The following is a 22,632-nucleotide window of genomic DNA, read 5'->3' as shown; positions in this document are numbered from 1 at the left end:
TTTTTATGTAGTCAGATTTCCCATATTCCCATGTAGGTTAGGTTCATAAGACCTTTTCATACTACTGTATTTTTTCCCATTGCATCATTGAGGTGAAAGTGCTTTTCCAAAAACTACATCTTCCATATTATCACTCAATGCTCAAATTCTAAAGAAAAACATCCTTACTTAAGTTTCCACAGATTTCCCACTACTAAAGTAAATGGATCCAAACCATTAAAAATGATGAAGTACCAATTTTTGTTTCAACATGGCTGCATGTATGTTTGTAGCCAGCACTTCGAATCTCATGACTACATAGAAACAATGTTTGATGCTGTCCCAAGTGTTTTAGCTGGAACACCATTGTTGGCCTAATAATGCTGGAATCAGCTTTTAATAGAGCAATTCATCATCTCTGAGGAAATGATGACACAAAACAGCATTGTGTATCCCTTCTTAAAGGAACACGACTATACAATGGCACCAAAAACTTAAAGCAACTGTTATGCTGTTATTTTTTATTTATTTATTTTTTGTGGCCAATGATAGGAAGGGTGGCACAGTGGTGCAGTGGCAGCGCTGCTGCCTTGCAGTTAGGAGACCTGAGTTCACTTCCCGGGTCCTCCCTGCATGGAGTTTGCATGTTCTCCCTGTGTCTGTGTGGGTTTCCTGCAGGTACTCCGGTTTCCTCCCACAGTCCAAAGACATGCAGGTTAGGTGCATTGGTGATCCTAAAATTGTCCCTAGTGTGTGTGCCCTGTGGTGGGTTGGCGCCCTACCTGGGTATTTGTTCCTTCCTTGCACCCTGTGTTGGCTGGGATTGGCTCCAGCAGACCCCCATGACCCTATAGTTAGGATATAGTGGGATGGATGATGGGTAGTGTAAGTTAAAAATCACAACTTAATTTGTATGTTTGCACATTTCATGTTTGGCAGTTAACTCCTTCTAGCTTAGAGTGACTACATTTTAAATGATAAATGATTGATAAGAAAATGTATGGATGAAATTGGGGGGTGGGGGGGGGTTCAAGATATAAATTCACAATTAATTTACCTCACTTATTTTGCAGATTGTAGATTAATTTACCGCATCTTATTAAACAATGAGATGAATCTAGTACTGTATGGACATAAGAATATTAAGACACTTACCTTTGTAAGTATGAAGGAATTCCTCCACCAAAAATGTATAAGTTTTGTCCCATGTCTGATGCCTGCGTTGTGCAGTGCTTTGTAGAAATACTTCTTAAATTTTACTGTACATGAGTAAGTGTGGGTGTGTAAGTAAATGTACCCTGGAATTGACCAGTGGCTTATCCAGGTTTGACCCGTTGTATTTAGCAGGGGCCCTGGGATTGTGTTCTCATGATCCCTGGGATTGTGTTCTCTATTGAATGCAGAACAGACTCCAGCACATATATATTATACACATCTCTTTAGTAACCATGGTGGAAATAAGCAGACAAGAGAAATATGGTACAAAAAGAGATATATGTATTTAACTTGCTTTAAAATGAAGCTTCCAGTAACAAATTACAATGTAACATATTCATTTATACATACATAGCCTGGCCAACGGAACAGTACAATCACCATTCAGTTCTTCAGTGGGGAATGCTTGATGAATGCACCTCATCCAGTCCAGCAGAATGTAAGGCAAAATCAGTCCGGCTTCTGACTTTGTGATGGATCCTCGCCATTATAATTACTCACATACTGTATTTGCATACTCATTGAAGTTTTTATGAACCATGCCAGTTATGGGTAACTGTCATCTGAGTTGTCAATGTTATTTATGGACTGTGCCTGAATAACACCTTTTCCTGTTCTAATCATTCATGGCTTCTGAGGACAGTGGCTCCTGCCCACCCTGACACATCAATACTTTTAAATAGTCTACCTCTGTGTCCTTCACATGTTTCCATCCATCCCTCTGGCAAGTTTCCCTCTGTCAGCTGAATTGCATGGTTTCAGGTTTATGGCCTCATAACGTAATGTGTTTGGAATAAAACTTCACAGATCACAGTGGCACATTTCAAACCTATTGCTACACCCCTGCCTTAGACCCAATGTAGTGATTAGTTGTAGCTCACTGTAGCACTTGTAGCTCACTGTAGCACTATATAAAAAGATAGTGCGTTTAAAAAAATGAATGAATGGTTGATTTAACTGTAGATACAACATTTATATGAGCATGATGCAGAGTTATAAATATAGCTACACATTTCTAAGGAATGATTCTTCCAGAAGGAGGCTTGTAGTTGCTTTCAATATACAATATTTGCTAACAGATACCCAAGAAGTTTGTGAAAATACGAGGTGCTTTAAAGCAGTCCCTGTATCCAGTAAGACATCAAAGTAGCCTTGCAACTTTTAGGAAGGCTAATTCTATTAAACCACACAAAATTTACCTGTACAGTACAAGAAAGAGTAAAATGAAAGGGAAATGAACTGAAGAAAATAGAATAGTAAAGATTATTCTCTTTTCCAGATCTTACTGAACACTCCTAACTGACTAGTCAACTACCAAATAGAACAGGGATCTTTATACTTCTTAACCATCCTTTTCTTCAACTCAAGTCAGGTCAAGTTAGGGAGCATGCATTGGTACAGTGTGTTGCCGCACCCACCACACAATGAAACAACTCGGGATCCCGGTTGGCAACCCCCAAGGCAGACATGCGGTCCAGTTCCACCCTCCGGAAATGAGCCTCTATCTGCCACAGCCAGGTGTTACGTGGGCAACCCCTTGGCCTAGTCCAGCCACAGTCCCCAACAATGAGGATCCTAAGAGCTGGATCACTCACTGGGAAATCCACCACATGGCCGTAGTGTCCAAACTGATGCTCCTTCCCAATGCAGGTAATGTGCCTCATTCGGGACTCCATGAGCAACCACTCATTCGACACAAAGTCAAACCAACGGTACCAAGAATTTTCAAGAGAGACACAGTACCAAAGGAGTCCAGTCTTTATCTCAGGTCACTGGATAGCATCCATGTCTCACAACCATATAGCAAGACAGGAAGCACCAGGACTCTAAAGACTTGGACCTTCGTCCTTTTGCATAGATATTGGGAGTGCCACACACCCCCTTCCAGCGACCTCATGACCCCCAATGCTCTCCCAATCCGTCTACTGACTTCATAGGAAGAGTCACCAGAGATATGAATGTCACTGCAGAAGTAAGTAAACCTCTCCACAAGATCGACACTCTCTCCACAAACAGACGGACTGCTGATGGCTAGGCTCAAGAGGTCATTAAAGGGCTGCATCTTGATTTTCATCCAGGACACTCGCAAGCCCAGACAAGGACGAGGAGTCTTCAACTCACTGGTCATTTTTTTACTTCTCACCAACCAAACCTTTGCCGATGCTCCACTCCCTGCTCCAAGCACTTCCCACTGAGAAGGTGGAGGTCCTTATCAGACTACATCCTGGAGAAACATCTGTGTCACTCATGCCTCCAAGAAAGGATTTCTGGTTTACCCCCATACCACAGAAGCTGTTGCAAAAACTGTATTTCTCAGGAGTTTCTTTTGTGAAGTTGTGGCATTGAAGGCAAATTTTGCTATTGCCCATTAGCGTTTAGGTGAATTGCTACCTTTCAATAATACTTTTACATTAATTTTTAATCTAATAATACCTAGGAGTTCATGCAGTTGTTTTGAATCAAACAATTAACAGGTGTTATGATGCAATTGTTCTGAAGCAAGAAATCCACAAGTGTACATTTAATTCGATTGACAGAGATGCAAAAGTGTCAAAAGTATAGTCTAAAGAATAATTGACAGAGCCAAAATTAGCAACGAGAATAAGAATAAATTTGTTTTTGCCACTGCCAAGACAAAAAACAGAATCTGAAATGCTTCAGTATTAATATATCATGCTAAGTTTGAAATTGATTTTCTATAGCCTTTCTCTTTAAATAAGTCAAAGTATGACCATGATAAAAAGTGTACAGTCATCTTTAGTAGAAGAGGCATAATGAAAGATTTGCCACAATATATCTGTATCATGTAGCTAGCAATGTACATACAATATGTTTTAGCCTATAAAAAAAACAACATGCAAAATTAAAATAAAATTTTACCTAAGAAAAGTAGGTTATTTAAATTCACGAAAAAATATCCAGTCAGCTGAGGACAATTTAATTTTTCATACCAGCGAGGTAATGATAGCCCATTCAGCCCATTATGTATCCTTTCTTGCTATTAGGAAATATTATAATATCAAGTATTCATTGTTTTTTGTTTATTTCTAAATATTATTTTGTTATTGATCATGATTTTGTTTTTAAAAACCCTTCTTAATAAATAGTTTGAATAGTTACTCTTAATATTATTTTTTCTTCTGGCTATGTTCCTTGTTTCTTGTAAATTGAGCCTAAGGTAGCAGGACAACTTGATGGTGCAGGTTGGGGACCTCTCCCAGTGCTATTTAATTTTTTAGCAGACCATAAGCAGGCTGCTGTCACACAAGTTAACACTTTTGGTAATCAGCCCTCTTCTGGATCTTTTATTTTGATTTTGCATTTGATTTTTCTTAATTTGTTGGTTTGTCGACTTTAATTTTTTTAAAGGATAAGACTTTGGGATTATAGACTGGATTTGTTTCCCTTTATGTATAACCTTTTTTTGCTTCTTTCTTACCTTTCGATTGAAAACTATTTTTATGAATACATTAAAACTTTTTTATTCTAAAGGAATTTTGTTTTGTTCTTGAGCATGGATTTTACAGTTCTGCTCTTATCATTCTGAGTTTTTAGTATTTGACAGGACCACCCCTTATTGTTGGGCCTGCTCAGGGCATTCTCCTAGAGTTTGCTGTGTGGCTCATTTTGAAATTAGGTCTCATTGGAGCTTTGAGGTGTACTCCTGGAGGTTAGGCCTGGTCACAACTCTGCAATTTTCCCTGCAAACCTGCTTCCTGATAGTGGTTATACAAGGGTTTTCTGATGTTGATGTTTGGTAAGGTCTTTAATTTGCCTGTCTTTATATCTTAATATATTGTTATGGGATTATTATGAGATGGTCTGCCAATTTTTGGGCTATCTTTTCAGAGTGATAACCAGGGGAGTCACACATAGTGCAGTGGTTTGTAATGCTGTTTCACACTGTCAGGGTCCTTGGTACAGTCACTTGGTTATGAACTATCTGTTTGGAATTTATACATTTTCTTCTGCTCAATCTGTATAATGAAATACCCATTTAAATTTTGCACACACAGCATCTAAGAGCATACTGTATATCTCATGAAAGTGGCAGTTCTGCTTGATGTTGATTAGATGTACAGGGTTGTGTGGCTTTTATTTGCAGATTTGCATGTCCATGTATGATATAGTTTCTCTGTTAACTAGAGTAAAATTTCAGTGTTCAGGTGTAAGGGAAAACTTAACATATGAATGAGTGTTTGAAACTGCCTGCCTGTTTAACTAAATCATCCTGAATCATTTTTACCAAACATATCACTATTTGGATGACAGTATATGATATTTTAACTTTTAATGTGTTTTCTGATAATAATTTACATATTTGGAGTAATATTATATGAACCAGATATTTCCCAAAGTCTGAATCTGTTTAACTATTTTGCAACCTTCAGATAATCCAGTATGCATGGATTTGGTTTCCGTGGTTTCAGTTATGTTCGCCACATTCTATGAGAAGCACATGGCAAAAACCCAGCACACACCTCTGTGTCTGATGTCCTTTTCACCACACTTACGTGTCAGGTACAGTATAACCCAGCCTTTAGCCTCTATCATTTCCGCTGTCTACAATTGTTGCCATGTTATCACAGTGTAGTTTCAAAAATAATCCTTAATTTTGCTTAATAATGGCCCCAAACTGCCAAAGTAAATTTAGTGAAGCTGGCAGTTTTTAAATCCTATGAGAAGCAAACAATGAAGAATGGAGATAGATAGCGTCCACAATAGGATAAGATATTTTTTAAGAAATAAATGTAAAAATGTAATGTAAAAATGTGTTTAAACTGTGTGTGTGTATTAGACATTATTCCATTGCTCCATCATCCTATGAGGTGTAAGTTAAAATGACAGAATCCTGTTCATTTTAAGTGGATTTGATCTTCAGTAGTTGTAACAGAAAAAGTTATTTGGTGTTGTAATATACATGCATGTGTTTTTGGAGACAGCATAAGGGTTCTGGTGATGATAGTTGTCCTCTGAATCAGGGTTTACCCCTGTTGCTTAATGTCTTCATTTCTCCTCCCTCTACATAATGGAAGAGTGACATTCATAGCATCTCTGACATCACTTCTGTTGTCCACCCTTCTGGACCCACCTCTTCCTGTCTGGATTCCAAATAACTGGCCCTCACTATACCTGGATTCATTCTTACCGTTGACTCCCTTAGATTAAGTCTGAAAAGACCTAATTGCTATTATTTACTTACATTGCAAAGTCTGCAATATACAGGGATCAAATACATGCCACTGTGATGACAGAGGTTTGTAGCATTCTTTAAATAAATAATTGAGATGCTCCAAGCGGGTGTGGATACACGTGTGAGCATGCACACACCACTATGAGGTTGGTTGGGGTATTTGGCTGATCATGCATGCAAATTCGAGTAGGTCAGTCAAGTGCTTCATTCACACCTTGGAATAGATGGAGAATAGCACCTGCAACCTATCAGGGATATAAAAGAAGTGCGTATGGCAGAATGGGGAAGAATCAAAAAAGGAGATTAGATAAAAAAAAAATCAGAAAGAAAAGAAAAAAAGAATGGAATTTAAGGAAGAAGAAAGAGGCAGGACTGGAAGGAGCCTGTGTTGTGAGAAAAGGAGGCAGGTGGTCAGCATGACCTGGGGAAGCAAGTGGCAGGCCTGTGCTAGAATGTGTGGGGCTGGAAATGGGGTGCTCCTTAGGGCAATGCAGGGCACTAGGAACGGCCCTGCCGTGTAGTGTCTCCCGGATAGATGCCGACAGACTGGCTAAGGGAAAATCAGTGGGGTTTGGAGGAGAGTCCTGTGGATGCCAAGGGATGTGCGGTAGGAACCTGAACCCAGGAATAACGGTTGACTGCACCTGTCAGCAGGTGTCTCCTCATACTGCAAGGTCCTGATGGGATAAGATGAGTAGATGCCAGATTTTAGAAAGAGGCATTGATGCTTGCAACTGTTTTATTGAAGAAACATGCCTGGGATTTCAACCATGTTTTATTAGATATTTATTGTTTGATTATTTATTTGGATTTTAACCTCCATATGGCACCTTCGTATTAATGGATTATTTATTTATTGGCTACTTTTGATGCACTGAACTGTGGGCACTTTGTTTGGTTTTAAATAAAAGCAGTATTTCAATCACTTTGAGCCAGCCCCTTGCTGACTGTGTTTCCTAATTTACCTAGCTCACCCTCTGAAACGTTATCGATACTTGAGGGTTCAAGTTGCTTCCGGAAGCAAGGTGCATGGACCCAACCCAGCCCATTCTTTATGATCTGTTTTGTCTCATTCTTATAGTGTTTCGAACTGAAATACTGTATGTGAACTGATTTTTTTGTCATAGTACAGCACTATGCTTATACTATACAAAGTATTAATCTTATATGTCCACTATTGCACGTTATAAGGTAATTAAGATCCACGTTTACAAAGACATCAGGTAAGGTATTTACTATGGTATACATTTTGACTTACCTTTGATAATTAGGTGATTGTGATACTGCATAGAATATGGATACACTGGATGCCCACAGATCTAATGTTAATGTTGCTGGACAATGTGGTGTAATGGTTAAAGCTTTCAACTTGAGCCCCTGAGGTTGTGGTTTCAAATCCTGCTGCTAACACTGTGTGATTATGAGCACTTCACTTGCATGAGGTCCAACTGGAAAAAACAAAAGAAGTGTAATCAATTGTATCTCTCAATTTGTTATAAATTGCCTTGGTTGAAGGTGTCAGCCAAATCAGTTAATATTAGTAACAATGTGGTAATTTATGCTTAATTTATAGTGTCAAGAAACTGGGTCTTAAATCTTGACCACCATATAAAGAGACATCTCTTTTTTTGCAGAAAACACAAATAAAAAGATAAAAAGATTTAAAAAACGTAATATTTAGAAGAATGCTTTTATGCATAAATTTTTGATTTTCAGCCGTATGAGTCTACATTTTCCCACCTGTAACCTAATTAAGCTCATTTAATAATTGCATTTGCCAAGTTTCATTTTGTTCTGTTACAGCCCTAAAGAATGGTGCCAGCTTTGTTTGAGACTTGGCATTTTTATTAAGAACATCACATCTGTCACATTCATTTTTTGTATTTTTTTCTTTGCTGTAAAACTCCTCACGTTTCAATGTTAGATAAATGCTAAAATCAGTCATTACTTTATTATTGCAATATATTTGTAAAGAAAATACATTAGCCAAAATGTTTATATTAGTGATTTGATCCTATTTAAACTACAATTTTTGTCCAGAAAATGATTGCTTCAACCATGTCTGTAGAAGAGTAATTTCACACATTGCAATTAACTCTAAGGGTAAAAATAGTTATATAAGCAATATAGATCATTTTCAATAAAGAAACATATCTGTTGGAATAGACCTCTACATCCATGCAATTAATTCTTTCCATGTTTTTCCTTTTTTTCCTGAAAGATATTTGTAAGTGTCATGGCAGTCAGTCACTGCCTATTGACATTACTTGCTTGATAGCCAAATCATGAATGAAGATTGTTGTACCAATCTTCATAAATTTGTTTAAGAAAACATATTTATGTGTAAGCCTTGGCAGGGGCTTAGAAAGATACTTCACTATATGAGCAGTGAACTGATTTACAATTCATCTGAGGCACTATTTATGGGTGGATATATGCAGATAGCCTTCAGATGAGCCCCTCAGAGTTTATATTGAATACAAATATTCTCTTTCTTGTTGCTGTTTCAGGTGCTTCCAAGCTGCTCCAGTCATCACCATGCTAATGTTTTAAAATTCTAAACACAATTGCCTCTCACCCAGGAAGTATGTGTTGTAATGTTCTCTAGTCTTACCAGTCCCCTAGCAAAATGAGAGAAGCAGCCAAAAGTATGGCGTTATTTCAGTGCCACTATTCTGAGCGCACGTAAAAAAATATTGCAAGTGCAAGTGTTGCATTTTGAGGAGAAATTTATTTTGAGCGTACAAAAGCTGAATTTGAGTGAACAAAATTCATTGCTGCGTGCAAAAAATGTATTTCAGTGTTTGCACTTATCCATATACACACACACAATAGCACCCCTCTCGCTCAGTTTTTCATTTGCGCTTGCTCAATGTGTTGCTTGCGCACAACATTCTCTGCTGCAAGCGCTCAACTCTCTGTACACGGTTATAAGTGTGCCACAAAACCAACCAATCACAGACTTGGTTTCAAAAATTCTGATTGGCTCTTACGGTCTCCAATCAGCTCGCTAGCTGCTGCATTCCGGAAACAGTCCGAAATGTAGCTAAATCCAGCTAAACTCAATTAAACCCCAATTTGCGGATAATATCTTTAATTATTTTATTTTAAAATATATTATTTGTTAAGACTATCGTTGGTGTAGTATAATGTAGTTGCATTATACAACCATGCCAACTGACTCTCCAAATTATATTTGAGTAGCTCTCTTTTATGTCGTCGAATACTGAACAGCAGCACGAAAACAACATGTCCCGGCCACATGTAAGTAATATAAAATCATTTTGTACATTATTATTCGCTTGATAACTGACGTTAGCTAATTTTCAAACTATGCAAACTTGCAAAATGATGTACCTCATGTAGTTCGTTTTATGGGTTGTTTATTTTTGTCTGAGATACGTCATTTCATTGTATTTTTCTAACTACTTGTCCATGTTTGCTGCTTTTAACAGGACATACTGACAGCAAATGATGCATAGACTCCTCTCTAAACTGGAAGCTGCTTTAAACCAACAACCACTAAATCTGGATTATTTGGAGTTCTTGACTCGTCATGAGCTTGTTCTGTTTGAATCTTTCTCTCAGCAAATAGGTGGTCTGTCAGAGGTTACAGAGGCTCTACAAAATGTTCATCATCTGGTTCAGTGTGAAATTAACATCACCTCTGTGGGAATTATTGAACTGGAAACAGAAGTTGGTCTGGGACCTGGCCACCCCAAAATCGTACTAGAGAGAGAAAACTGAAGAACTTGTTGGACACTCAGCTGCCAGTCAGCTGCATCGCTAAATGTCTTGGTGTTTCAAGAAGAACAATCTTCAGGAGGATGCAAGAATTTGACTTGTCTGTGAGAGGAACATACAGCACAATGAATGACCAAGAGCTGGACAACATCATATCGGCTATCAAAAATCAGATGCCAAATGCTGGCTATCGAATGGTTCAAGGACATTTGGTTTCTATGGGTCTCCGTGTTCAGTGGTGGAGAATGATGGCCTCCATGCATCGAGTTGATGCTGTTGGGATCTTCACACGGATTACAGAACTAGGCTGTGTTGTGCGAAGAAGCTACTCGGTGCGAGGCCCTCTCTCCCTTGTCCACATAGACACAAATCACAAGCTAATAAGGTAAAATACCCACTTATATAGCTCTAATAAAAGTTGGGCAGAAAGATGCACGTTATACTTTAAATCTGTTTTAATCAACCTTATCTGATAGGTCTTTCAGTGTGTTTATAATATTTTAAAAGCACTTCATAGAGTAATATTAAGTAAAAGGATTACAGGATGTGTAACAAAAGCAGTAATATTGTTAATTGTAAATTTTCTTGAGCAATTATTTACACTTTGTATATCGATATTTTCCATGATAACAAGCCTATCAACACATAATATGGTAAGTGCTCCTGAAAACTTAAAAAAAATCATGACAAGGGAACTAAAATATTAAGTCTCATTGAACTTATCCACTTTCACATATAAAAATGTTGGTATTATTTTCAGCACACCTGACAAGTGTCCAGTTTAAATCAGTGGCAAGTTTGCATACTGAAAAATGTATTTTCAATGTCTTACATGTTCTGCAAATCAAGCCTTAGTGAGATTGTTTTCCCTCTGAAACAGGTACAATGTTGTGATCTTTGGTGGAGTGGATGGCTACTCAAGGAAGGTAAAATTTAAACTGTTATGTAGAATATTTGGTAGTTTTGAAATGAGAGCTGTATTAGGTTATTTCTTTATGAACATCAATTATTCAGCAAGCCAACATAGTGGACGATTTGCAATTTAAAAAAATTATAATCAGTTCTTTACAAAAAAGGTTCAACTAAAAGGCCATTTTTATTTTTGATAAGTACTACCAATATTGATGTATAGACTACTCAAGCTTTGAATTATGGTTTTGAACATAGAACCGTACAATGTTCCTTGAACACTTATTATGGAACTGCATTATTAACTGAAAAACTATACATGATCTGAAACCAGATCTTTAATTTTCCATTTGTTTTTACTGCAGGTCCTGTACTTGGATGCAGCAACTAACAACAGGGCAAAACTGCATTCTCATTTTTCCTGAGATCAGCCCAGCTTCACGGCTTGCCATCAAGGTTTAATGCCCTGATCAAATTTATATGCTAGCAACAAGTTTCATTAAAGACAACTTCCTTAAAATGTATTTTTATCATAGGGTTAGGGCAGATCAAGGAGTAGAAAACCTGGACATTGCACATTTCATGTTTGCCACAAGAGGAACAGGGAGAGCGAGTTTCATATCTGGAAAGAGTGTCCACAATCAGAGGTTAGTCTTTTGATGTTTTTTTTATATTATTATTGACTGCATGGGTAGATTGTTGTAGCAGTTCTGATATTGATTTAAAGCATATAATACCATAAATCCAAATTCAAATGTATTTACAGAGTAGAACGACTTTGGCGTGATGTCTGGATTGCAGTCACTAGCAAGTACCATGATGTTCTTCACTCACTTGAGGAGGATGGCCTGCTTGACATTTCAGATGTCATTCATCTCTTTGGTGTCCACTACATCTTTGTCCCTCGACTCCGAGCAGATCTTGTCACCTTTGTTGGAGGATGGAATAATCATCCCCTCAGGACAGAAGGTGGTCTCACTCCTGAACAGCTCTGGTGTATGGGACATCTACAAGAGCTGGATGAGGGCGAGAGACTTGAGGTACCAGATCATAATTTTTTGCTCTTCTGAAACTCTGCTCTTCTGAAATTAACATATTAAACACTTGTGGCACATCTGCGAGATGCTTCTGGTGATTTTATACATTCTTGCCTATCAATTACCACTAATGTAAATCACAGTAAGAAGAACATGAAAACAAAGGCATTCTTTTTAAATTGTTGTATTTATTGGAAAAAACGCTTACACAAAATAACATTACTCCCAAAAGTACCTATTCTGGAATAATGACTATTATATATGTTTGTGGATTTGAAGGAGCTTCAGGATCCAGGCATTGACTGGGAGAGTGCTGTACTGCAAGAAGAATCTAACAGCACAGTTGTGGTTCCTGAAATTGAATGCCCACTGGATGAGGAAACCCTGGAGGGACTTCAGAGAACAATTAATCCCTTGGAACATTCAGAATCTTACGGTCGTGACCTGTATATACAATTCTTGCTACTGGTGTCAAACCAACAGTGACACTTAAGATGGACGTGAAAGTCAACGCTCTTTTGTTCTCAAATACTGGATTTCTTTGCTGAAAGATTACAGATTACAATTCAGATTACAAGTAGACAATCAAACAAAGCACTTGCTTAATATCTATCAACGTAGGACCCTACACAAAGTTTTGAAGTCTTATCATTTTCATGAAACAGCTACGAACATCTTAACAGCTAATGTTTAGAAACATTTTTACTCATTTAGTTTCCAAATTACAAGACAACAATGTGTTAAACTCTGTGGAATCCACCACCATATCTAACTGCTGCACTCATTATGGTTTTAAACATTGTGTACGTGTCCAGATGCTGCACTGGAAAAGTCACAGTACAAGTGCATGCACTCACAACTGGGTAACAAATTGAGTGATCTCCCAGCCGCTCCTTACATTCGTGGTCAAACTTGCATGTTATTTTGAAATGTCTCTTTTCATCAGGAAGGATGGGAACATGGGACTGGCCGGTCATCCACTGGAGCACATGCTGGACAGCAAGAGACTCTGATTTTTCACCACCTGCACCGCCTGTGTTTCCATCTGTGATGTTTGAAAATGTTTCTGAAGTCTTTTCTAAATAAAAAGCAATCTGGATTACAATGTTTTAAATTAACAACTAAGAATACTTCCTAGTGCCCTGTATGTTAAAGCAAAAATATTTAACAGATGCATACGGTATATATACACAATACTATAGGTATATACAGCTAATACTATATAGTACCTGATGCTTCAATCTCCTGCAAGAAATCTTGCAAAAAATTTATGATCTTCCTCTCAGTTCTCTCCCTAGATGTCCCCTTTTCACTGAAATGTGGTTGGCAGCTCATCATAATGAAATCAGCGTCTGGCTGTAAATAAGGAAATAAAGTAGATTATATTATAGATATATTGTTCATTCAAAACTAATAAATAAATACAGGATAACTACAGTACAGATAAGTGGACTGTCTTCGGATCAGACTGAAGCTGCTATGTTAATACTTACTTTGAGGATTTTCCCAGGCACAAACAAACTGTGGCAAGCTTCAGGATTTACAGCCATCAGGTTCACAAGACCATACAGTTCCATGCCCTTTCTGAGCTGCTGTAGCATTGGAATCAGTCTTGTTGTAGAGTGTAAGACAATGGCACTTAAAGAAAACAAAACAAAATGAAAAACTAGTTGGGGATGGGTTAATGATCTCTCTGACTTTTTCTCTTACACGTATCATGCTTTCCTTACTATCCATCTTTATCTGGTTTGTGTATCCACAGGTGACAATTTCATCAGCCCACAACATCAGAGACTGTATGTCTGCTGCATCTTCAACCTGGAAATGTATAATGTGAAAGAGGAAATACAGAAGGTTAAAAGTGTTTAAAAACACCATACTCATAATATATCATGTGCCAGAGCTAAACCAGGTGCTCACTTTGCTGATGAGCAGGGAAGATTCCACATCTGCAACATCCTCCTTAGACAGACAGCTGAAATCAACCTCTCCTGAGCAGAGGAAATTGTAGCACCATTCTTTGAAAAGGCAGGAGATGGGCCTCCTTGGGCGAGGCTGACTGCAATTATTTCACCAACAGTTCTGTGAAGACAAATGATTATAATTCATTTTCAGGTAACATTTACAAAAATATCGGATGCGTATTAAATGTAATACACAAAGCTCGTATGTAACCAACCTGAAGTTTTCATTATCAAGATCGGTCAGAGAATACTTGGGGTTTTTGCCCTTGTTCTCAGGTCCTTCAAAGAATCTGCTTTCAATACCTGAAATCATGTCTTTCATACAAAAAATATCCGCATTTTTAAGTTATCCATTATTTTTTGACACTAGGACAAAACAGGTAATAGGCAACTCACCACTCAAAAACTCTTTCCTAAGTGCTCCTGTATCCACGCCTGCCTCTCCAATGAAAACCACCCTAAGAACACTGGTGGGAGATGCAGATTTTTTTCTCTGCCACTGGAGAATGCCTCTGTCTGGAAGGTCTTCTCTGTCCACACACAACTTAAATTCTGTTGTGGTGTCGACTTGTTGTTCAAGGCAACGCAATACATCTTCCATGCTTAACAAAAACAGGGTAGAAAACATCCTAAGTTCTCAAAGAAAAATAATCATCTTTAGATTAAAAGAGGCTACCACATTAAACTTGATTAGAACTTATCGCAGCATGTTCTGTGCAACAATCTTTAACCATAATTTAAAGTAGTGTGATCATAAAATGTTTTATATGAAATTAAAACCCAGCTATTGTTTAAAAGATCTTACACATAATTTTAACAAATGGTTCTGCATAATAGTGTGTATATGAACTATAATAGAGCAAAGATTACCTGTCTGTTGTGCATACTGAAGTTTGAGTTGGTGTGCATGTAGTTTGGTCATTTTCTTCAGGCACCATGCATTGAAAGCTGTTGACGAAACAAAGTAAAAAAAAAAAAAAATACATATGTTTGCGTGGACTGTTACTGATTAACATTTTTTCATAAATGGCTGAAAAAAGATTACCTATCCACACACAGACTTGCGTGGACTGTGATCTCATCTTCAGGAAAGTCCTTAGTGCATATTGGACAAATAACCTACAATTTCAAAAAGGGGGTACATGTTATGCATAGTGGGAAAAAGATCATTACCGATACAAAATTTATTGTAGTTACTATGGTTTTTAGTAATTTGCTAGGTTTACCTTGCATTTGCTTTTCACAATGCATAACTCAGATTCCTGCAGAATTAAAAAACAGTAATTGTGATACTATATTATTTAATTAAAATTGCTCATTTTGACTTCATCAAAATTGTCTCACCTCATCATCAGTCTCATCAGGAGAGAATTTTCCTTTGCACGTATTAATGTGTACTGCAAGCATCTGCAGAGGCATAACTTCATTACACTGGTAACATAACTTCTTTGGCATCTTTGAAAAGTGCTGTGAGTCGGGAGGTAGAGGAGATGTGTCTAATGTTTCCTGAAGAGGTACAATGTAAAAGTGGATTTGCCACCTCCTGACACAGCTTTCAGTGTTTTGACAGAATATCCTTCTGTTTCAGGTGGAATTACAGTGAGCTTTCGTCGACCACTGCCACCTTTATTGACAGAAAGATAGCACATACAATCAAGCAGCAAAAGTATCAACTACATAATTCTAATGCAGTATGAGCACGCAAGAATGCCAAAACACACATAAAAACTGAATTTACAACAAACCTGTTGCCTTATGCAAGAGCCATCCTCCACAAAGATATTCCATTTTGGAAAGGTTTCTTCCAGAAGTCTTGAAATCTTAGTTAAAAACACAGTTAAGCAGAATGGAACACTAAATGGACTGTGGCATATGATTCAGGCTAAATGCGTCTGCCAATGACTTATTTTAATACTGACTATACAACCTTACCTCTGCATGGTCACCATCTTCTGGAAGAGACACGGTTTGTCTCCCCATGCCAGCTTGTAGGAGTTCAAGCTCCTCAGCTGGCAAAGGAGTGTAGGATGTGTTTTTTGACAGCAAATAAAAACTGAGGCCTGTGGTCTTACTGCCTGCCTTAGCAAGCTGTTTAGTAGATGTAAAACATCTCTTTTTACCACGGCTCAAGTTTGATTTGAAATGTCCTGGAAATGATCTGTGTGATGAAAATGCATGAGTTTAAAAAAATGCAGTGTTGCATAACATAAGGGTTATTGTTTAATAAAGTTATTAAATATGACACCAGTCCTTAATAGCACATTTTAATTTAGAAATCAATGTTGATAAATTGATAAAACAAATAACTGTAACAGAAAAGATTGCAAAACATTTAGAAAAAAAAAACACACACACAAAAAAAGCTAACACCTTGTCATCTCTTGCTGGATAGTCAGAGTTCTAGGCTCCGGCTGCCCACTCTCTGTTGGCCTCCCTGAAGGATTTGTGGATATGTTGTTAAGCAGCAAAGACACCAGATTTCTTACTGCTGATTCAACTGCACCATTACCCTAAAAAGCATGATTGGGATACACTGCCTCAGTAAGACAACTACACTGGTAATTACCCATTAGGCTAGCTTAAACTCTACAGCTGCACCTGTAACTACAATTTCACGGCATATTAAACAGAAAGGACAGCAAATTACTAAATTCACACAAAAAAAATTAAACTCACCTGATACTGTGGTGTAGTATTATTGGAGCCATTATTTGATTCTGCCATCTCTTCTTTGGCTGCAGAGTAAATCAAAACTCCCTCTATCTGCAAGAAGCGAGGCTGAGTGGACAGTGTTTCCGGTGTCCGGAATGCAGCAGCTAGCGAGCTGATTGGAGACCGTAAGAGCCAATCAGAATTTTTGAAACCAAGTCTGTGATTGGTTGGTTTTGTGGCACACTTATAACGGTGTACAGAGAGTTGAGCGCTCGCAGCAGAGAATGTTGTGAGCGCAAGCAACACATTGCGAGCAAGCGCAAATGAAAAAACTGAGCGAGAGGGGTGCTATTGTGTGTGTGTATATGGATAAGCGCAAACACTGAAATACATTTTTTGCACGCAGCAATGAATTTTGTTCACTCAAATTCAGCTTTTGTATGCTCAAAATAAATTTCTCTTCAAGATGCAACACTTGCACTTGCAATCTTTTTTTACGTGCGCTCAATATTTTTTTACGTGTGCTCAGAATAGTGGCACTGAAATAACGCCATACAAAAGTTGTCTCTGTTTTATCTCTTTTTTATTATCAAAATTTCATTAATGTAATAAAAATATGCAACAGAGAGAATGAAACCTGAAAGGACTAGGAAAATAAAAAATTGTGGTAAAGAGGAAATTGTAACTGACAACATCAAATAAAGTGAAAGAGAAATGATAGATTTAAAAGTCATTAGTAAAGAACAAAACCAGAATATTTAAATGAAAATTCCAGTAACAACAATAGGTCAAAAATTACAGAAAGGATCTTAGGCAAAGACCTAGTAAATGTATTTTATACTGACAAGAAATCTTAATGGTTAGTGTTGAACTCGGTTATAGGCAGAAGAAGAAAGAGAAACGAATTTCAAACTTTGACTGAAGATCCTGAGAATACTTTTGGCCAGAACTACCAAACAGATCATCCAATGTGCAAATGCCTAACCACATCCAGGAACAGAGAATACTGGGGGTGACCAAATCTCAGTAATGTATGATTATTAAATTTAATTCAATGCATGTGTCATTTCGGTAGAGAGTCTAACTGCCTTTCTGTTTTGTGCCAAATTTGTAGTGTATGCTATAATGGGCCTTACTGACAGGTCTTCAGCTTCAAAATGGCTCAAACAATATTATTTAATTTATAGGGAGTAATACTGAAGACTTGATGAGAAACAGGGCTGGAGAGACAGAGGGATTTTATCCATTTAAGGGAAATTTTAGAAGTTTTGAATTTGAGTTTGAGAACAACATCTAGTTTGAAAATAGCCAATTAGGACTGAAAAGACAAAAGAATAATTGACCCTGGATGGTTTCATGTTTGAATGCTAGACGTTTGATGATGTTATCTTATGTACAGAGGGGAATATGTCTATGCTCAAATATTTCAACCAGTCAGTATAAAAGTAGCAGACTAGATGGTATGTCTGAGAGGTAGAAGGTAAGAGTTTGGCCATTTCATTTTATAGCTTGGCATGTGGGAGATCCTTATAAGCATTACCTCAACAAAAAGATGTGGTCAGCACAGAGAGATTCTATGGTTTGTATTTTATGAGGAAATATCAGTGAGGAGCTTAGGTGTGTGGATAGTAAAGGCTCAAGTCATGTTAATGATCATGTGTACTTAATACAATGACATGTCTCTTCAGTTCTTCAGGACAGTTGACAAAATACAAAAAATATATGGTGAATAACATAAATACATATACTGTATATAAACTTGTATGTATGCCTGACAATGTCGGAGCATGGTCCTAATGAGGCGACGGATGGTGTCCTGGGGGATCTCCTACCAGATCTGGACCAGGGCATCACTAAGCTCCTGGACAGTGTGAGGTGTTCAACTGGATTTACGTCAGGTGAGCATGGAAGCTAGTTAATGGTATCAATTCCTTCATCCTCCAGGAACTGCCTGCATACTCTTGCCACATGAGGCCGGGCATTGTCACACCAGGAGGAACCCGGGACTCACTGCAACAGCATAGGGTCAGACAATGAGTCCAAGGATATCATCTTAATACCTAATGGCAGTCAAGGTGCCGTTGTCTAGCCTGTACAGGTCTGTGCGTCCCTGCATAGATATGCCTTCCCAGACCATAAGTGACCCACCACCAAACTGGTCATGCTAAACGATTTTACAGGCAGTATAATGCTCTTCACATCTGTCACATGTGCTCAGGGTGAATCTGCTCTCAACTGTGAAAAGCACTGAGTGCCAGTGGTGGACCTTCCAGATTCTGGTATTCTATGGCAAATGCCAATCAATCTCCATGGTGCCGGGCAGTGAGCACAGGGCCCACAAGAGGATGTTGGGCCCTCAGGCCACCCTCATGAAGTCTGTTTGTGATTGTTTGGTCAGAGACATTCACACCAGTGGCCTGCTGGAGGTCATTTTATAGGGCTCTGGCAGTGCTCATCCTGTTCCTTGTTGCCCAAACAACCCTGCTGATGGGTTAAAGACCTTCTATGACACTGTCCAGCTCTCCTAGAGTAACTGCCTGTCTCCTGGAATCTCCTTCATGCCCTTGAGACTGTGCTGGGAGACACAGCAAACCTTCTGGCAATAGCACGTATTGATGTGCCATCCTGTAAAATTTGGACTACCTGTGCAACCTCTGTAGGGTCTAAGTATCACCTCATGCTACCAGTAGTGACACTGACCATAGCTAAATGCAAAACTAGTGAAAAAACAGTCAGAAAAGATGAGGAGGGGAAAATGTCAGTGGTCTACACCTGTTAAACCATTCCTGTTTTGGGGTCGTCTCATTGTTACCCCTCTCATACACATCTTGTTAATTTCATTAACACCAAAGCAACAGAAACTGATTAACAACCCCCTCTGCTACTTAACTGACCAGATTAAAAAGTGTTCCTTTAATATTTTGAGCAGTATATATTTGGGTTTTTTTTTGTTGTTATTTAACTGCAATTTATTAAGTATCCATTTGCTGGCATAGTTTGGCAAGTGATGATGATGGATTTTGAGAATACGCCTATGACTGGACATGTATGAGCATAGAAGCAAGAACAATAAGTAGAAATACTGAACAGTAAATAAATATATAATCAGGTTAGGACTAGAGTTAATGGTTTGGAGAAAAGAAAAATAATTCTCTAGATATACTTATAAGATAAAGCTATCAACTAGTCCATCGTATTCACAGAATTCCAGAGAATGGGTTGAGTAATGAAAGTGGTTGCAGATTAGTAGAGGAGGCTTAACAATAAATAGATCAAGAATTGTGTTCTCATCAACACCTATATATGGACCATAGTCCTGAAAGTTAAGCAGCTGGATGCCTATATTAGAGAAGAAAAAAAAGCCAGAGTATGGTGTGGGTGCTTACATGTACGTTAACATAATCTTCTTTTCTTCTATTGCACAGAAATAAAAGAAGCAGCCTATCTAGTTATCCATGGGGCAATGAACTTAGCCTGCAGATTCATACTAATGATAATAAGGAATCCACATTCCTCCATAGGAGCTGACATTGTAATGTCTATTTTCACACCTACTGATGTCAGCCTCTTAAATGCATTTCCAGTAATAGCACAAAATAAACACAGTGTCTTAGACATGAATGGTGAGTTTTAAAAGTCACGCCCCATCAAATAATAGAAATTAGCCACGTTTATCACAGACATAAGAAAAAAGAACTGAAAGGAATGGGCTACTGAGAATGGAGCAGCAGTGCTAATTGGTACCACTACCTTGGAACCTAGAAGCACATTACAGGATTCCTCCCACATATCCCATAAATACCTAGGTATTAAAAAAAATCAAAGAAAAGCTAAATAACGAAGAGGTAACCTGTAGAATCCCCAACCTTCAATCTACCCTCACTCTCCACAGCTATCAAAGCGAATGCAAAGCTTAAAAGATAAAAGCATCTTGGCAGTGCAGTAGCACTTTAATAGTAGACTTATGGAAGAGAAACAAAACTGACATTGTCACTTGGCACCAACAATGTAGTGGCAGGCAAAGTATGCCAAATGAAGTAGGCTTCAGGATCAGAAATATGTTTAATGTTAGGCAAAGCATGCCAAATGAAACAGAATTTGGAAAAATGAAAATGTTTTTCAAACTAAAGAAAGACTCATGGAAGAAATATTAACTAGTGATGGAACTTGACAAAAAGTCTCATGCTAAATGCCCTGTTATTAAAGAAGTCCAATCAAAAATACCCTGGAAACTATTAGCGATATTAGCGACATGTTTCAAGGGCAGTGATTAACAAATAAAGTCAGTATGACATTTCTTCATGTAGAGCTTTGCAATGTTCAGACAAAACAATTTGAGTAACCATTAAATGGGAAAGACCCAGTACTGTTAAATGCCTCAGCTGCTGGATCCCCTTCTGAACAACTGAATAAACAGTGGAAGCCCCAGGCTAACTAAAACAATAATGGTTGCAATCCAACTTCTTTCACCCTTGCAATAACAAGATTTATCGCCTTACTCAATGGAGAATCCTTGGCATTTTTTTGGTTCTGGCGAGGAAATGTTGTCCATCTGCATATCATAAACCACAGGACAATGAGAAAATGAAGCTTGACCAAGCTTGTTTAGTCCAGCAAGATTCTGTGGACCCTTTCAGTCTTCAAAATGGTGTCATTCAGACAGTTAAACATCTCAGCCATGCTTTGGACAGAGAAGAACTCTATCATTCTCCTCTGAGCATTATGGAAGGCCAAGAATTCATAATTTGTTTCTGTTGCCACTATGTTTAGTTTTAAGTACTGCAGTTTCAAAGTGCAAGGTTTCACCACCATCACTGTATTGGGGAAATGCTGGAGTGTAACAAGTATACCTTTTTTTAAATCAAAGATTTAAACAAAATGTTACTGACAATTTCTGATCTTGAATCACCAAAGTGATTCTGCACATTGCAATTCAGAGCATTTGTTTGTTCCATAGTACAACTTTTTTATCATCTCCCAATTCAGGATATGGATTTATCAGGCATTGAGTTCCTCTGCAAAATACTTCTGAATGTGTTTTATTGACTGACTTTAATCCGTACTTTGGCTGGATAAATGAATTATTAAAAGCATTCAAACAAAATAATTGGCAGTAGGAGTTATATACCTAGATTGGTTCAAAGCCCTGAGATGGTTGGAGCTCATGCAATAAGCTGCCACCACTGACAAGATGTCACTGGTTCCCCATTCTATTCATTTCAATTCAATTCTTTATTGTCATGTGTAAAAGTACCATGTACAATAAAATGCTTGCTTGCATGTGCCCCCGCAGACAGTGAACATAGACACAAAAAAAAACACACACACAATAAATAAATGAATATAAGTAAGTAAATAAATAAAACCAGAATCCTAGGAATAAATAGAGACTGTGGCAGAAGTATATGTGCATGTAGCAGTGGAGGTGACACAAGGTTACTGATTGTTAATGAGTCTGATTGCAGTTGGGTAGAAACTGTTCCTGAACCTGGAGGTGCGCGTTCGCATAGACTTTAGTCGCTTCCCAGATGGGAGGAGGGTGAAAAGAGACAGTGCAGGGTGGCTTTCCTGAGACAGCGTGTAGTGTGGATGTCATGGATCACATGGAGCTGTGTGCCCATGATGTGCTGAGCTGTATTCACCACACGCTGCAGAGCTCTGCAGTCCTGAACTGAACAGTTGCTGTACTAGGATGTGATGCATCCTGTCAGGATGGATTCCATAGTATGCCTGTAGAATCTGCGCAGGGTTGTGGGGGCATCCGGGCTTTACACATTCTCCTGAGAAAGTAGAGGGATTATTGGGCTTTCTTGACTACTGCCGCAGTGTGACTTGACCATTTAAGGTCATCAGTGAGGGTGACTCCAAGGAACCTAAAGCTGCTGACCTGCTCCACAGCCTCACCTCCGATGTAGATGGGAGGACTGTGCTCTGTTGC

At 38.2% G+C, this 22,632-nt stretch overlaps 2 protein-coding genes across 3 annotated transcripts; both read right to left on the bottom strand.

Annotated features, from left to right (window-relative positions):
- Positions 1 to 12,246: 12,246 nt before the first annotated feature.
- LOC120532861 lies at positions 12,247 to 13,865 on the bottom strand. 2 transcript variants are annotated; one of them, XM_039759304.1, is made up of 4 exons: positions 13,791 to 13,865; positions 13,572 to 13,717; positions 13,308 to 13,434; positions 12,247 to 13,156 (listed from the first exon to the last, which is right to left on the bottom strand). In XM_039759304.1, exons 1-4 carry the CDS (start codon positions 13,813 to 13,815, stop codon positions 12,819 to 12,821), a joined length of 636 nt encoding a protein of 211 aa, XP_039615238.1. In that variant the 5' UTR covers positions 13,816 to 13,865; the 3' UTR covers positions 12,247 to 12,818. The 2 variants fall into 2 exon arrangements, with proteins under 2 accessions (XP_039615238.1, XP_039615239.1); XM_039759305.1 differs by having other exon boundaries at positions 12,247 to 13,123.
- On the bottom strand, positions 13,794 to 16,904 carry LOC120532860. Its single transcript, XM_039759303.1, has 9 exons — positions 16,719 to 16,904; positions 15,387 to 15,548; positions 15,269 to 15,304; positions 15,088 to 15,161; positions 14,913 to 14,990; positions 14,439 to 14,644; positions 14,258 to 14,357; positions 13,999 to 14,160; positions 13,794 to 13,896 (listed from the first exon to the last, which is right to left on the bottom strand). The coding sequence occupies exons 1-9, from the start codon at positions 16,764 to 16,766 to the stop codon at positions 13,866 to 13,868; spliced, it is 897 nt and encodes a 298-aa protein (XP_039615237.1). The 5' UTR covers positions 16,767 to 16,904; the 3' UTR covers positions 13,794 to 13,865.
- Positions 16,905 to 22,632: the final 5,728 nt, after the last annotated feature.

This window comes from Polypterus senegalus, chromosome 7 (assembly GCF_016835505.1).
Source record: "Polypterus senegalus isolate Bchr_013 chromosome 7, ASM1683550v1, whole genome shotgun sequence".
In the NCBI taxonomy this organism is placed as follows: domain Eukaryota; kingdom Metazoa; phylum Chordata; class Cladistia; order Polypteriformes; family Polypteridae; genus Polypterus; species Polypterus senegalus.
This window is presented reverse-complemented; position numbering and strand designations above follow the sequence as displayed.

Bases quoted from the DNA above. Each gene is read 5' to 3' on its own strand.
- LOC120532861 (XM_039759304.1), bottom strand. From the start codon at position 13,815: ATGGATAGTAAGGAAAGCATGATAC. The intron at 13,718-13,790 runs GTGTAAGAGAAA...TGTTTTCTTTAA, and splicing joins TAGTAAGGAAAGCATGATAC to GTGCCATTGTCTTACACTCT. The intron at 13,435-13,571 runs GTAAGTATTAAC...CCTTATTTACAG, and splicing joins TGCCTGGGAAAATCCTCAAA to CCAGACGCTGATTTCATTAT.
- LOC120532860 (XM_039759303.1), bottom strand. From the start codon at position 16,766: ATGGCAGAATCAAATAATGGCTCCAATAATACTACACCACAGTATCAG. The intron at 15,162-15,268 runs GTAAACCTAGCA...TTGAAATTGTAG, and splicing joins TTGTGAAAAGCAAATGCAAG to GTTATTTGTCCAATATGCAC. The intron at 13,897-13,998 runs GTGAGCACCTGG...ATACATTTCCAG, and splicing joins CTTCCCTGCTCATCAGCAAA to GTTGAAGATGCAGCAGACAT.